The sequence below is a fragment of the Podarcis liolepis genome (assembly GCF_965112155.1).
Source record: "Podarcis liolepis genome assembly, chromosome: 8".
NCBI lineage: Eukaryota > Metazoa > Chordata > Lepidosauria > Squamata > Lacertidae > Podarcis > Podarcis liolepis.
The window spans coordinates 20719195-20734325 of record NC_139560.1 but is presented as its reverse complement, the minus strand read 5'-3'; the positions used below and the strand labels follow the sequence as shown (position 1 = coordinate 20734325).

The 15131-nt window shown below is 43.3% G+C and overlaps 1 protein-coding gene across 2 annotated transcripts in view; it reads right to left on the bottom strand.

The window, feature by feature from the left end:
• The window catches only part of RSPO2 (R-spondin 2), a 118917-nt gene that overhangs the window by 43592 nt on the left and 60194 nt on the right, over positions 1-15131 (bottom strand). For both annotated transcript variants that reach the window (XM_083517043.1, XM_083517044.1), the window contains exon 3: positions 9423-9611. In XM_083517043.1, coding sequence (XP_083373169.1) covers positions 9423-9611 — 189 coding nt within the window. The remainder of the gene's footprint in view (positions 1-9422; positions 9612-15131) is intronic.

Below are 15131 nucleotides of genomic sequence, written 5' to 3'. Positions count from 1 at the left end.
GCAAGAGCATGCAGTTTGTTCTTTGGCCAACAACCCATGGTTTATTGGCCTGTGACTCTTACATAAAAAATGATCCACAGATTATTACTGAAATCCTAGACATGCCAGCTGAAATTTAAGTCCCACCAAGTTCATTGAGACTTTCTCCTGTTTACGTAGGTACTGGATTTAAGCCTAAAGAGGAGGAGGTGTGCACATACACACTCAAGTTAACTAACAAACATGAGAATACGTCTGCACAACATATTTCACTTTGCAATGAATTCCAGTTTGCAAAAAGCTGTTAAGGCCCCATGAGTTTTATGGACATGGCACAGTGTACAAACCTAGAATGGTCACAGCATGCTTTTAAAAAATGTTATCTTGTTGGGGAAATGGTATAACACGCGATAGACAGACGCGATCTAAACCTCATGACATTAGCAATTAATTTCCAACCTAAAATGACATATGCTTGCTAGGCCAACATCGGCACTTGCAATCCTGTTAACTCAGAGAACTGCGGGAGGTTTACGCTGATGAAATTTGGGGTGGTATGCTGGCGTACGGTTCTTCCCCACCATTAAAAATGTAGCATGGGGTAGTGGTGTAATCAATCCAAAATCCATTGTTCCATAATGCAACAGGCCAGATAGAAGCATGAGAATTATAATATGGGAGACTAATGCAATAATTCTCACGTCTAAATGCACTCATAATTTATCTGTGGGTTGTGTGAAGAAATAGGCTCATTATCTGTCCTGAATGACACTCCCACCTATTCAGCTGTATTGGACGGCTGTGGATTCTGGTAATATGAGGAAGAAAAAACCTTATTTTCATCCATTTTTCCAATGCCATGCATAAGATTATAGACTCCTACTATGTCCACCCTTAGTTGCTTTTCCCCCCAACCTAAAAAGCCTCAAAGAGTGTAGCTTTTCCTCACAGGGGATTTGTCCCACCCTCCTGATTATTTTAGTGCACTTTCCCCAGTATCCTTTTTGAGATGTGGCCATCAGAATTGGACACCGCATTCCAAGTGTGGTCGCACCATAGATTTGTATCAAAGCATTGCTATGTTGGCAGGTTTATTTCCCAACGATCCCTTAGCATGAGATTTGCCTTTTTCACAGCCGCCACACACTGTGTTGACATTTTCATTGAGCTCAATATCTCTTCTTCGGTCACTCGCTCACCGCCGCCAAATATTTCTTATGAAAGTTGGTTTATAATGCTTTTTGTTTCTACCCAGAGTGGTTTCTGAGCCAGCGTATCGCTTTGTTAGTGAAACGTGTGAGGGGAGGCAACGTTTTCCCTTTTTCTCTGCATTTTTTTTATTCTATTAAAGAGAATTTATATGCCTCTTAATCAGGCAAAACCTTTAAGCAGTTTGCATACATCAAAATTACAGATTAAAATCAGATGTTAAAAAACAAGTTTGCCTTTACAAATTCCAAAATGAAACCAACAGTTCTAAAAATATATGTTATAAAATAAAATTGCATGTTGAAGTTCATGTCAGATTTACCATGTCTGGGTTGCCTTGCTTAAGCCAAATATATTTTTAGTAGGCGCTGAAAACGGTGCAGTGAAGTGCCTAAAATCAACGAGCAAGGAGTTCCAAAGTATAGCAGGTGTTGCCACACTGAAGGAGCTATTTCTTGCAAGTGCAGAGCAAACATGGCATGGCAGTTCCCATGAAGACCTTCACCTGATGCTCTGGTCTTGCTAGCTAGGGATGATGGGAGTTGTAGTCCAACAACATCTGGGGACCCACAGGTTGAGAACCACTGCTCCAGAGGGTCCTCCAACTCTCTGGAACAAATGTGGAGGAATGCAAGGCAAATAAAGTTGGCAAAAATTGCCTCTCCTCTTCTGTTAGTGGAGGTGTGAGTTGGACCCAAAAGGATACAACTGGAACCATCCCATGCCAAAAAGAGGGTTTTCAACACTCTGTTCATGCAGCTCTTGTTCTGCTTACATACGTACATTTATTAATGCATAATAAATTGCTATTCTACAGATATGTAAGGGGTGCTGCCGAGAGTGTCGGTTTTCTCCTTCTGCCTCTCTTTGCTGCCAGGGGAGCAATAACGATTAATTTTGTTGTTATTCCTGGATCGGGACACTCCACAATGTACAGAGCCATAATCTGCAGTTATTTCCTTTGCTGAGTCATTGTTTTTCTAATAGGCTCAAAACTTTAGCCTGAGGCCATCTCCCGACTCCTGTGAGTCGTGCTGAACGTTAGCGTTGTGCATTTAACAGACCCAGAAGGGGTGTTCTCAAGTTATAGTCAACAGCAGTCCAATCTGCGCACACAAGGCGTTGAGCTGTACAGTGAAATGTTCAGTGCTGGCACAATCTGTGTACCTGAACTGTTCCAAGTCAACAAGTGTACACAAAAGTTCACACAAATGCTTGCACATGCGTACAAGACAGCTTGTGTTCAGTGTAACCTGCGAACAAGCCTATTGTCCAGTAGTGGCTGGTGCCCCTTGGGACTGGTGGGGCCGAAAATAGGGAAACCAACAATAACTGGAGCCAGAGTCATGGATTGGCAGAGTCAACTAATTCTAGTTTTGTCCTCATTCTCTCCCTGCTTTCTGTAAGTGGGAAAACACTTCAAGAGGAGGAAACTGTGCAGGCAGTGGATTGGCTGCAAGCAAGAAGGCAGGCATTTACCCAAATGAAGAAGCCTCCACTGCTATTCTCTACTGTTCTCCATGGAACAACCAGGTTTGGCAGGACCACTAAAACCACACACATCTAGGCCTGGTAAAAAGATTTGCTCACAACCCACAGAAGGTCTGGCTCCCTGCATACTACTTCACCACAGGTGAAGGAGGGATAAAGAGGAAATGGAACCACTGCAAAGGAGACCAAAGCGTGAATCATAATCATAATATTTTTATTATTTATATCCCGCACATCTGGCTGGGTTTGTCCAGCCACTCTAGGCGGCTTACAGCATATCTAAAAACATAAAATATCAAGTGTTAAAAAAAACCTCCCAAAACAGGGCTGCCTTCAGATGTCTTCTAAAAGTTGTGTAATTCTTTATCTCCTTGACATCTGAAGGGAGGGCGTTCCTCGGGGAGGGCACCTCTACTGAGAAGGCCCTCTGCATGGTTCCCTGTAACTTCACTTCTCACAGTGAGGGTACCAGAAGACCCTCAGAGGACAACCTCAATGTCTGGGCTGAGCAATGGGGGTGGAGGTGCTCCTTCAGGTATACTGGGCCGAGGCCATTTTGGGCTTTAAATGTCAGCACTAACACTTTGAATTGTGCTCAGTAATCTTCTGGGAGCCAGTGAAGATCCTTAAGGACCGGTGTTATATGGCGGCCACTTCCAGTCACCAGTCTAGCTGTCACATTCTGGATTAGTTGTAGTTTTTGGGTCACCTTCAAAGGTAGCCCCACCTAGAGCAAATTGCAGTAGTCCAAGCGGGAGATAACCAGAGCATGCACCATTCTGGTGAAACAGTCTGTGGGCAGGTAGGGTCTGAGTACCAGATGGAACTGGTAGAGAGCTGCCCTGGACACAGAATTGACCTGCACCTCCACAGCCCAGGAGGAAGGAGTCCAAATTGACTCCCAGGTTGTGTACCTGATCTTTCAGGGGCACGGTTACCTCGTTCAGGACCAGGGAGTCACACACTCACACACACACACACACACACACACACACACGGCCCCTGTCCCCCAAGAACAGTACTTCTGTTTTGTCAGGACTCAACCTCAATCTGTTACCCGCCATCCATCTGCCAACCGCCTCCACTCACACAGGACCTTGACCCCCCTCACTGGTTCTGATTTGAAGGACATTTTCCAGCCTAAAACCCCTGATGATCTCCTAGCGACTTCATGTAGATGTTAAAAAACATGGGGAGAGGACAGAGGCCTGAGACACCCTGCAAGTAAAAGCCCAGGGGGCCGAGCACTCACCCCCCACACACCATTTTCTGGACACGGCCCAGGAGGAAGGAGCGGAACCACTGCATAACAGGGCCCCCCTCTAGACGGTCTAGAAGAATGTCATGGTCAATGGTATCAAAGGCCACTGAGATCCAGCAAAACTAGGAAACAGCTTTCACCCTTGCCCCTAGCCCACTGGAGATCTTTGACCAGCACAACCAAGATAGTTTTCACTCCAACGATGAGGCCTGAATCTCAATTGGAAGCGGTCCAAATGGTCCACATCCTTCAGGCATGCCTGGAGTTGTTCCAGGTCACCTACAACAACCATACTTGCTAGAACAATCAGTATGTGTTAAAAACACACACACATAGGCATGGAAGTTGTCAGGTTGATAGAAGTTGTCAGGTTGACCACAGTCACTCCTTAAGTATCTTATGTATCCCCATGACATGTCTGAGGTATGGGCTGAAATAATTTTTGACCGGGGGCAGCCCTACGATGAGGCAGAGTGAGGCAGCTGCCTCAGGTGGTGAATGCCGAGGTGTGGGGAATGGACAGAGCTGTGAACACCATGGGGTCCACCCTACAGCCCCTACACTAGCTTGCTGGCCTCAAGTACAGTGGACAACACTGTCCTTTCACCAGTATTGTGGCAAGAGTCAACTACTGGTCAAATTGGCTTTTGTATGCGCCTTGGGACATGGTGCCATCTTTTCCTTTGCCTCAGGCAGCAAAACGTCTTGAGCCAGCCCTGCATTTTACTATGCCCAAGAAAGAGCCCCTCTCTATCAGACCTTCCATAGTGTTGGTTCAAACCTCCTGTGACACACGGACCAAAACCCGAAGAATTCCTGTTGCCTTGGAGACCATGTGATGCTCTTCATATATTACTAGACTCCAACTCCCTTCAGGCCTAGCCAGCATGGGCAACAATCAGGGATGAGGAGGAGCTGGTGGGTACCACGCTGGCTACGCCTACTTTAGAGGGTGATTAGTTTTCTTCCATCTGGCAAAAATAAATAAATAAATCCATGTATGCAACTTTAGAGATGAAATTACATGGCACACTGTAACCAGGAAAAAAACAACTCTAAACAGTCTTGCAAATTTGAGATGCCTAGCTCATAGGTAGTGAAGAAAATTAGATTTGAAAATGCACCTTTTTTTCATAATTTTAGAGCTGCTGCGCTGAGCTGCGTGGCATTCACAGTGTTGTGTTTGGCAAGAGTGGCACTTTTCAATCCATGTTAACATTTTCCCTAAGATACACAGGTTCAAGCGCTTTTCTATTGCAAATGCAAAAATGTTCCAGAAATAAGAAAAGGTCGAAGACTTCTTCTGCTCAAAGATATTCAGAGTGCAAGCGTTTTAACACCAAACTCGCCTAAGACCCCCTTCTGTAAAAAACAGTAGGGATTTTGAATGCAGCCAAAGCTATTTTTAAACTGCAAAAACAATGTCAGAGCAACAGACAAAAAAATGTTCGGAGTCAGAAAGGGCATCCAACATCAGGGAAGAAGAATTTCATATTTATTTGTGTATTTTGAAAATGTATGAAAGATAGTAGGGCAGGGTCTTAATAACTTGCAGGATCATATTGGATAACACAGCAACACACAGCAAAAACAGGGCCACCGATATCAGAGCTAAAAAGGCAAGATGGTGAGCTGGTTTGGACACATAATATTAAACCATAGTTAAGTGTTTGTGAATGAGCTGCAGTGGCCCATATGCTGGCGAACTCCCCCTTCAGGGTGACCATAAGGACACTTTGGGAAGCTTCCACAGTTTTCAATTGCTTGCCATACCATCTGAATCCATACAAACTGTGGTTGATCTTAACTGTGGTTAGTAAAATCCAACCAACTTCAAGCCATGGTTTATGAAGCCAGCCATTAATCATAGTTAAGGTCAATCACTGTTTACGGTTCAGCTGACTTTTTAAATGGCACTTAATCTAAAACGAAAGCAGAACTTTCTATCTCCCCTTCGCAGCTGTGCCAGAGCTTGCTAAAGCTCATGTTCATGCTAAGTAGCAATGAAATGCAAAGTGGAAATTAGCAAGTGGAAAAGAAAACCAGAATACTGAGCCTTGCATGACCCTCTTACAAGCTAGAGTGTCCTAGAGGAGGACATGGCTGGAGCCCTGAACAGGATCATTCCTGTTTGGAAGTGAGAACACAATGCAACATTGAGGGATAAATCCCACTTGCATGTCCTACCACTGAGCTTTGACTCCTCCCCACCAACACAACTTTTAAGAAGAAGCTAGAGACGCATTTGCCAGAAGTACTTTGCAAGAAAAAGACAGTAACTGGGTGATCTCATCCAACACACAGTGCAGTGAAAGTGAAGAGAATCACATCACCTGCACTGACCAGATTGAGAGAATCTGTGGCCCTCAAGACTCCAGCTCACATCAGCCTCATCCAATGGTCGTGGATGATGCAAACTAAAGTCCAACAACATCTGGAGGTCCACCACTGAACTAGCTAAATCAGGAAAGCATGGTTAACTCCTTCCCATCTTCAAAGGTCCCCCCCACCTTCATTGACTGGGGGGCAGCTCACAGCAGACTCATATTTCTCTCCAGCCCCAATGCCACTGCTGCAGATAGCCAGGGCACCAATATTGCAGCTGTTGCTCAACAGGAGTCAGGTGACACAAACAGCAAATAGGATTACAGGTAAAGGGTTCAACACAGTGCATTGCTATGCTTCAGTATATCCTGAATCATCTACTGTCAGATCTTTCATTACTGCTTAAAGCAGTGGTGGCCAAACTTGGCCCTCCAGCTGTTTTGGGACTACAATTCCCATCATCCCTGACCGCTGGTCCTGTTAGCTAGGGATGATGGAAGTTGTAGTCCAAAAACAGCTGGAGGGCCAAGTTTGGCCACCACTGGCTTAAAGACAGAAAGGAACTTGAGGGCTGAGACAGCTGGAATGAAGGAAAAAAATGAGTATAACAAATCAGATGATGATGATGATTTTATTTATACCCCGGCCATCTGGCTGGCTTGCTCCAAAATATGGAATATTCAGGAGGAAACAGACAAAAGCTTAATGTGAGAATTAAAATTCATTCATTTTTTTCTTAGGATGCATGGTTTAATTACACTGTACTACTGATTATATTAGATTTAGGGATGAAACAGGAAAACACACAGAGAAATACTGAAGTGTATTATTGCTTCATTAATAATACAAAGCATAATGTTGCTGTTATTGTACTAGGTCACATTATTTGCATTTAAAAGACAAAACAATCAGTACAATTCCTAAAAATAAATATAGGGTGGTACTTAACTATGCTTTACTCAGAGCAGACACACTGAAATTAATGGACCTACTTTGATCATGCTTATTAGTTTCACTGAGTATACTCTGAGTAAGACACACCTGAATGGAGTCATGCATTTCACTCCCATGTCTCAAACATGATGGCAAGATTTATGAGTACAGCAGTACCTCAGGTTAAGTACTTAATTCGTTCTGGAGGTCCGTTCTTAACCTGAAACTGTTCTTAACCTGAAGCACCACTTTAGTTAATGGGGCCTCCCGCTGCCACCGCACCACTGCTGCACGATTTCTGTTCTCATCCTGAAGCAAAGTTCTTAACCCAAGCTACTATTTCTGGGTTAGTGGAGTCTGCAACCTGAAGCATCTGTAACCTGAAGCATCTGTAACCCGAGGTACTACTGTATACAAATCCAAGCAGTCTCGTACCCTGAGATTTCAAGAGAAGTTCTTCTCCAGTACATTTATCCAAAGGCAGTTTCACAGACATAAAGGGTTTGTTTGCACATAATGCTAAACTGTGGCATAGCCAGCATTGTCCTGTGCACACAACTTAGGGAAACTTGTATCCAAACTTATTCTGCTGGTGTGAGAGCTTGACTACTTTGTGCTCTGAAATCAAAGCATGAAAACTTCCAAGAATTTCAATAGTTTTGTGAGAAGTTATCATGAAGTGCATGCAAACTAGGCACAGCTTTACCTGGAAACTTTCACACCAAAGGAAAAGGACTGGAGCTAGGTTGCAATAATAAGTACACTTACAAGTACACATAAGGCTCGCTGGACACAACTGGATTTACTTCGGAGTCATGAACAAAATTAACCGAATTCACGTCCCACTGACGCGGGTGGGGAATTGTGGAGAACTGCAGGACTATCTTGGAAGCAACAAAAGGGCATTTCAAGTTAAGCAAGAAGTTCCAGAAAGAGAATTTAATTCATCATGTCAAAGTGACATTTCAAAAAATGAGCGCATACTCAGCACCAGAACCAAGATAAATAAAACGGTAACATAAATCATGAGTTCAGAACACAAAACTGTGCAAGCTCCCATTGAAATTAAACAGGAGTTGCCCAACATCAGAGCTCAAGGCACAGAACAGATAGCAGGTGTATCTCTTCTACTCAGAGAGATGGGAAGAACCAGTGGCGTTTTTTTCTGGGGGGACGCATACCCCTAAACATTTTGTGAATCTTTGTACTTTTGTCCATTTACTGTATTTATTTTTCCCAAATTGAACTATAAAATGGTGATTTTCTTGAGTCAAAAATGAACAAAAGCACTGGGAAGAACAGATTCTGACCTCAAAAATATACAGTGGTACCTCGGGTTACATACACTTCAGGTTACATACGCTACAGGTTACAGACTCCGCTAGCCCAGAAATATTACCTCAGGTTAAGAACTTTGCTTCAGGATGAGAACAGAAATCGCGTGGCGCGGCGGCAGTGGGAGGCCCCATTAGCTAAAGTGGTGCTTCAGGTTAAGAACAGTTTCAGGTTAAGAACGGACCTCCGGAACAAATTAAGTACGTAACCAAAGGTACTACTGTATGAACACTTACAAACAATTGTAAGTATACCAAGCAAGAGGTTTGTTTCAGATAATTACCTCCCCCCCCCCATCGGCAGGGAACCTGTGGCCCTCAGTGTTGCTGGACTCCAATTCCCATCAGCCCCAGACAGCATGGCCAGTGGTCAAGGAAGATGGGAGTTGTAGTCCAACAACATTGGAAGGGACCTAAGGGAAGAAAGAAGTTCCAATGGATAATAAATTTACAGACGATTGAGGCTTGCACTTGGAATTGCTTGGGAATTCTAAGAAATGAGAGAGGAACCAATGCACTTTTGACACCAGTGGTTCAAGACAGGACAGTTTTGAAAGGTTCAATCTACCAACTTGATTCAAAATAGCATCTGATAGTATCCAAACACCAGATGAAAAACTGTTCCTTGGTCTCAGGAACCATCATGTAAAATGAGTGCCTGGCGTGCTCTGGTCCATAGGATCACGAAGAGTCGGACATGACTAAACAACAACAAATCTTTAGAGGTGTCCAAAGCACAGCGACCAGACAAGTGGAGATTCTTTTAGGAAGGAATGCCTACAATGTATTGGAGTTGTCTACAAAAGTATCATCTCATGTCCTCCACCCTCGCCAACAACTTAGTTTTGAAATTACAGATTTTAAAAAAAGAAACATGAAAGGAAACTCACTTGAACATCTGTTCATGTCTGGGGCTCGCAGACCGTAGTACCCTGGCGGGCAGGAATTCAAGCATTCCCCATATTGCCTCATTCCTTCCCTTCGGAGAAAGAAGAACAACTTATGCTGACATCTGATGCATCCATTGTCCTTTGAGCAAGACAAACAGCCTTTGCAAATTGGATTTGGTCCATAGTTGGCTGTGGAATTAAAAAAGAAGAAGACGACGACAACAGTATTAGAACCCAAAAATAAGCATGTGGCAATATTTATCTTCCCTTTAAAAGCCTGCATAGAGGAAAAACAACAACTGAAGGAGAGGGCAGGGAACTTCAGCAGACATAATAGCGAAGTAGGCACTTCCAATTTGCTTTGGAAGTGAAAGCTCCATTCACTTCCCCTCCCCCCCACGCCATGTGGTATAGTTTAACAAGCCAAAAATTATTACTATATGTGCATAATACTAAATGAAGTTGGAGAGCAACTTAAGCAAAGTCAGTGGACAGTGGTGTGCTTCCTGTGTACAAATGGGAGCAGCAACAATAAGGATTGGGTTCAAAGGAGGAAAGTGGTTTTTACTTCAGCATAAGCCTATCTTTTCCCCCACGGCTGCATCTGCAGTCTAAATTTGAGGTCAGTTAATCTGTCATAATATGGTGTAACACTAAATTAATCTCTTGTTGCACTTGCAGAATGTTGCTGAGCACAGGAAAGCACAAGTTTTAAACTCCACCATACGCTCTTGTGCTAGTGGACAGTGGATTTAATTTGAAAATTCAAACTAGTGGACAGTGGGTTTAATTTGAAAATTGAAACTAGGAGAACATTCTTTCCATTTGTGATATTTTTAAAAGAATGTGTAATTAAAAAAAAATTTAACTGTTCCTTTCTAGTTAGAAGATGGCCAAAAATAAAAATCTACACCTGTGAAACTAGCATTCCTCATTGATTTCAATGGGGCGGAACTTAAGTCTGGATCCAACCCACTGTTATGTATTCATAAAGGAAAACAAGCAAAAAATGGAACCTGAAAGTGGCTCCACATGGAAGCAGACGAATTCCTGTAGGCCAGGTCTATCAATGGCTATTAGTCATGATGGCAATATGGAACTTCCATAACCAAAGACAGATTGCCACTAAATACCAGTTGCTGGGGAGGTAAGAGCAGCAAAGGACTATGACTTTCCAACTATGTTTCTGGGCCATAAACATGCCAGTTTAGATCTTGTTTTTGAGAGTTTCCTACCACCAATTTCACTTCTATATCCCAACTTCTTGGTAGCCCTCCAAGAAATCTTTATCTTATGATGGGACTTTGGATCAGCCAGGGTCTTGAAAGGAGAATCCTTTAAGTCTTAAAAGTTTAAGATGTGAACCAAGAAGACAACCAGATTAATCCATACAAGGTTTATTAAGTGAAATCCTAGCATAAATAGATCAGTGGAAATTAAAGCCGGCATTAGATAAGACTAATGAGCAAAGACAGAAGCTGCAAAAATAAAGGCTTATGGATTACTGGCTTCTAATGCTTATTTAACAGCAGACCGCATGTAGCTCTTCTGTGGCTCTTGCGCATTTTGAACATTACTTAATGCAGCTTGGAAAGCATTGCCTGTTAAGGGCCTGAAGATGAGACAACCGCTTGCTTAATGGGCATGTGCTGTGGCAGGATGAGAGAACCCAAGGCCTGGAGCTGATATTCCAGTTCTCTGTAGCCAACCACGAATATTCTCCCCAGGCCTCTGTACTCTCCTTGAACACTTGGCCTGTCATTCTCTCGCACTATCTTCTCTTTGAGCCCCCCCCCCCAAATCAAGCGGTATATAAATTTTATGAAATAAAATAAACAAACAACAAACATACACGTCTCTGTAACAGAGCGTACACTACTTTTTTAACATCTGAACTGTTGTGCGCACAGGTACACAGACTGTACACCTGTTGAATGTTGCATGTGAATGCTTTTATGAGTGCACGGCTTAACTATTTGTGTACGGAGAGAGCACTCTGGTGGAACGTAATGTGTGAACACCTCTAAGGAAGTGTCACTTTGTAAACAAGGAAGGGGGAAAATGGAGGCTGTTTTGATTCCCAGGGGCTGATGCATTTTAAAGCCTTTCTTCCATATCCCACCTTGTACCTATCTTCACTTAACACTTTCAACTGGGAACTTGAAAGACAGCCCATTGCAAAAGAAAGACAGGTCAAATCGGTTTCCTGACAACAAACCCATTCTTAAAAACCTTTCCTCCGTCCTCATTTTTAACACAGAACTGTATTTACCCCATTATTCATGGCTATGAATAGCTCAATCGGTAGAGCATGGGTAAATAAGTAGTATGATTGTTCTTACGAGTATAAAATTAGTAACAAGTCATTGTGCTTCATATAAATGCATTCAAAATACAGTGGTACCTCTGGATGAAAACGGGATCCATTCCAGAGCCCCGTTCGCATCCAGAAGCAAACGCAACCCGCATCTGCGCGTGCTGTGATTCGCCACTTCTGCGCATGTGCGTGATGTCATTTTGACCGTCTGCGCATGTGCGAGCGGTGGAACCCGGAAGTAACACGCTCAGTTACTTCTGGGTCACCGCAGCGCACAACCCGAAAATACTTATCCCGAAGCTACTTCAACCCGATGTATGACTGTATCACTATATTTGTCCACACACAATCTATGTCTAAAAGAAATCTCTCTGTATGTTGCAGGAGTAGTATTATCTTTCCAATGAATCAATTATCAGTCTTCAAGCAGAAGAAAGAGTTATGAAAGAGAAGAGGATGCTGAACTAGATAGATTCAGCAGGGATCTTATGTTCTTATAGTATCCTACAGGAAGGCATGGATATACAGGAGCACTCCTGCAGTGAGGTGAAGATCACACTGGGCCATTTGTTGCAGACAGCATGTGTGTTTCCTGAGGTGGTTGGAAACACTTGGGTATAAGGCTTGTGCCTGTCAATGTCAGAGACACATAAGTGTTCAGAAATGCACTGGCTGTCACTACAACTAAGTTTAATTGCACACACACACACACACACACACGCCTAGGGGAGACACACAAATATATGTCTCCAAAGTATACCGTCCAGATCAAGAGAAGTAATAGTACCACTCTGCCTTGGTCAGGCCACACCTGGAATACTGTGTCCAATTCTGGGCACCACCATTTAAGAAGGATGTTGGAACGTGTGAAGGAAGGTATGCAGAGCTGGAACGTGTGCAGAGGAGGGCAACCAAGATGATCAAGGGTCTGGAAAGCAAGCCTTATGAGGAACTGAAGGAGCTGGGTACGGTTAGCCTGGAAAAGAGGAGACTGAGACAAGATAGAATAGCCATCTTCAAATATATCAAGGGCTGTCGCATGGAAGAGGAAGAATGCTTGTTTTCTCCTGCTCTGGAGGGTAAGACTTGAACCAATGGCTTCAAGTCACAAGAAAGGAGATTCCAACTAAACATTCAGAAAGCCTTTCTGACAGTAAGAGCTATTTGGCAGTGGAAGAGACTCCCACAAGATGTGATGGACTCTCCTTCCTTGAAGGTTTTTAAGCAGAGGTTGGATGGCCATCTGTCATGGATACTTTAGCTGGGATTCCTGTATTGCAGGGGGTTGGATTAGATGACCCTGTGGGTCCCTTCCAACTCTAAGATTCTATAATTCTATATACATGGAACTATATCCTGGTTGGCATTACCAATAACTATCGGCCTTTGCCTATTTCCACTTCTTCCATCACCACTCCCCCCACCCTTCCATGTATCCCGCTAACTACAACCTGCACATTGTTGCCATGTACTTATGTCTCAAATATTGAAAACTAAATTTGTTTTTGTCAAGTCTTTTAATATCTGAAATATTTCAGCTTGCTGCTCTGGACCAGCGTTAGTCTCACATGCAGGTGAATAAACAGAGATTTAATTTTTTTCCCTTTGATGGCTTGTTTATTTTGTCTTTTATTGTAAGTTTCAACTTTTTCCAAGCCCCAAAATCTGCAGGGATCCAAAGATGTGGCAGTCCAACAAAAACACAAGCCCAACACCAGATCTACCCAAACAGCAAAAGGCGAAAACACACACACACACACGTTTGAAGCATTTAAAAAAAAAACTGAAGCAAAGTGAAAGAGAGCAGCACTTAAAGTCAAGACGTGCAGTGGCATAAGAAGGAAACCCAATAACATGAACTGGTGTTGGCTACTTTACGCTTGGGACTCATTAGTCATAAAGCTAAATGAGAAACTGAACAAAAAGCAGGCAGGGGTTGTACATTTAGGGAGGGCTGGCGGACACTGTTAACATGATTTCATAGCTACCCTCTGAAGCTAGGTATGAGCAATTGAAAACACAAGAGGAAAGGAGAAATTTGGGGGAATCGCTGCACCAGCTTGAGAGACTTCATGTATCCAGCTCCCCCTTCACATTTCATAAGAAGAAATAATAATAATAATAATAATAATAATAATAATAATAATAATAATAATAATAGCATTTCTATACCACCTTTCATCTGAGGGCGGTTATGTTTACAACATAAAAACACAAAAAAATACAGAACATCGTAACAAACAAGTATAGCATCTAGATCAAGGGAAGTAATAGTGCCACTGTATTCTGCTCTGGTCAGACCTCACCTGGAGTACTGTGTCCAGTTCTGGGCACCACAATTCAAGAAGGACACTGACAAACTGGAACGTGTCCAGAGGAGGGCAACCAAAATGGTCAAAGGCCTGGAAACGATGCCTTATGAGGAACGGTTAAGGGAGCTGGACATGTTTAGCCTGGAGAAGAGTAGGTTAAGGGGTGATATGATAGCCATGTTCAAATATATAAAAGGATGTCACATAGAGGAGGGAGAAAGGTTGTTTTCTGCTGCTCCAGAGAAGCGGACACGGAGCAATGGATCCAAACTACAAGAAAGAAGATTCCACCTAAACATTAGGAAGAACTTCCTGACAGTAAGAGCTGTTCGACAGTGGAATTTGCTGCCAAGGAGTGTGGTGGAGTCTCCTACTTTGGAGGTCTTTAAGCAGAGGCTTGACAACCAGATGTCAGGAGTGCTCTGATGGTGTTTCCTGCTTGGCAGGGGGTTGGACTCGATGGCCCTTGTGGTCTCTTCCAACTCTATGATTCTATGATATGAAATGAAGGCACCAGGCAACCCTTCCTGGGGAGAGCATTGCCACCACAGAAAAGCCACTGTTCTCATGTTGCCACCCTCCGGACCTCATATAGATGAGGCACACAAAGATGGGTGCACCTAGCACAGTATTTGCTGCACTGCATAGAAGCATGTGAGTCTTCTACATCAACTGTTACCTTGATCCTTTTAGTGGCAGATGAACTGAACATGTGGCATTCTTCACGCAAAGCCGAAAGTTATGGACCTTTCCCTTTGGGACAGAATAAGCCAACTAGGGGTAGGTGCTGGATGTATATCTAACTTATTTGCGCATTCTGTTTTCACACCACACTGCTCTTGCCAAACCCCCACATACCTAGTCTTCCCTAAGGGAGAGCAGATATGCCACTCAAACCTTCACACCATGAAAGCTGCTCCCCAAGCAATGATGGACACCAACTTGGATGCCCTTAAAAGAAGACCAGACAAATTCCTGGAAGATTGTTGGCATCCATCTGTCTCGAGAGACAATAGAGTGCACCTCTGGGGTGAAGTCAAACCACTGCATTAATAGCAATAAACTGACCTTCCTGGGGTG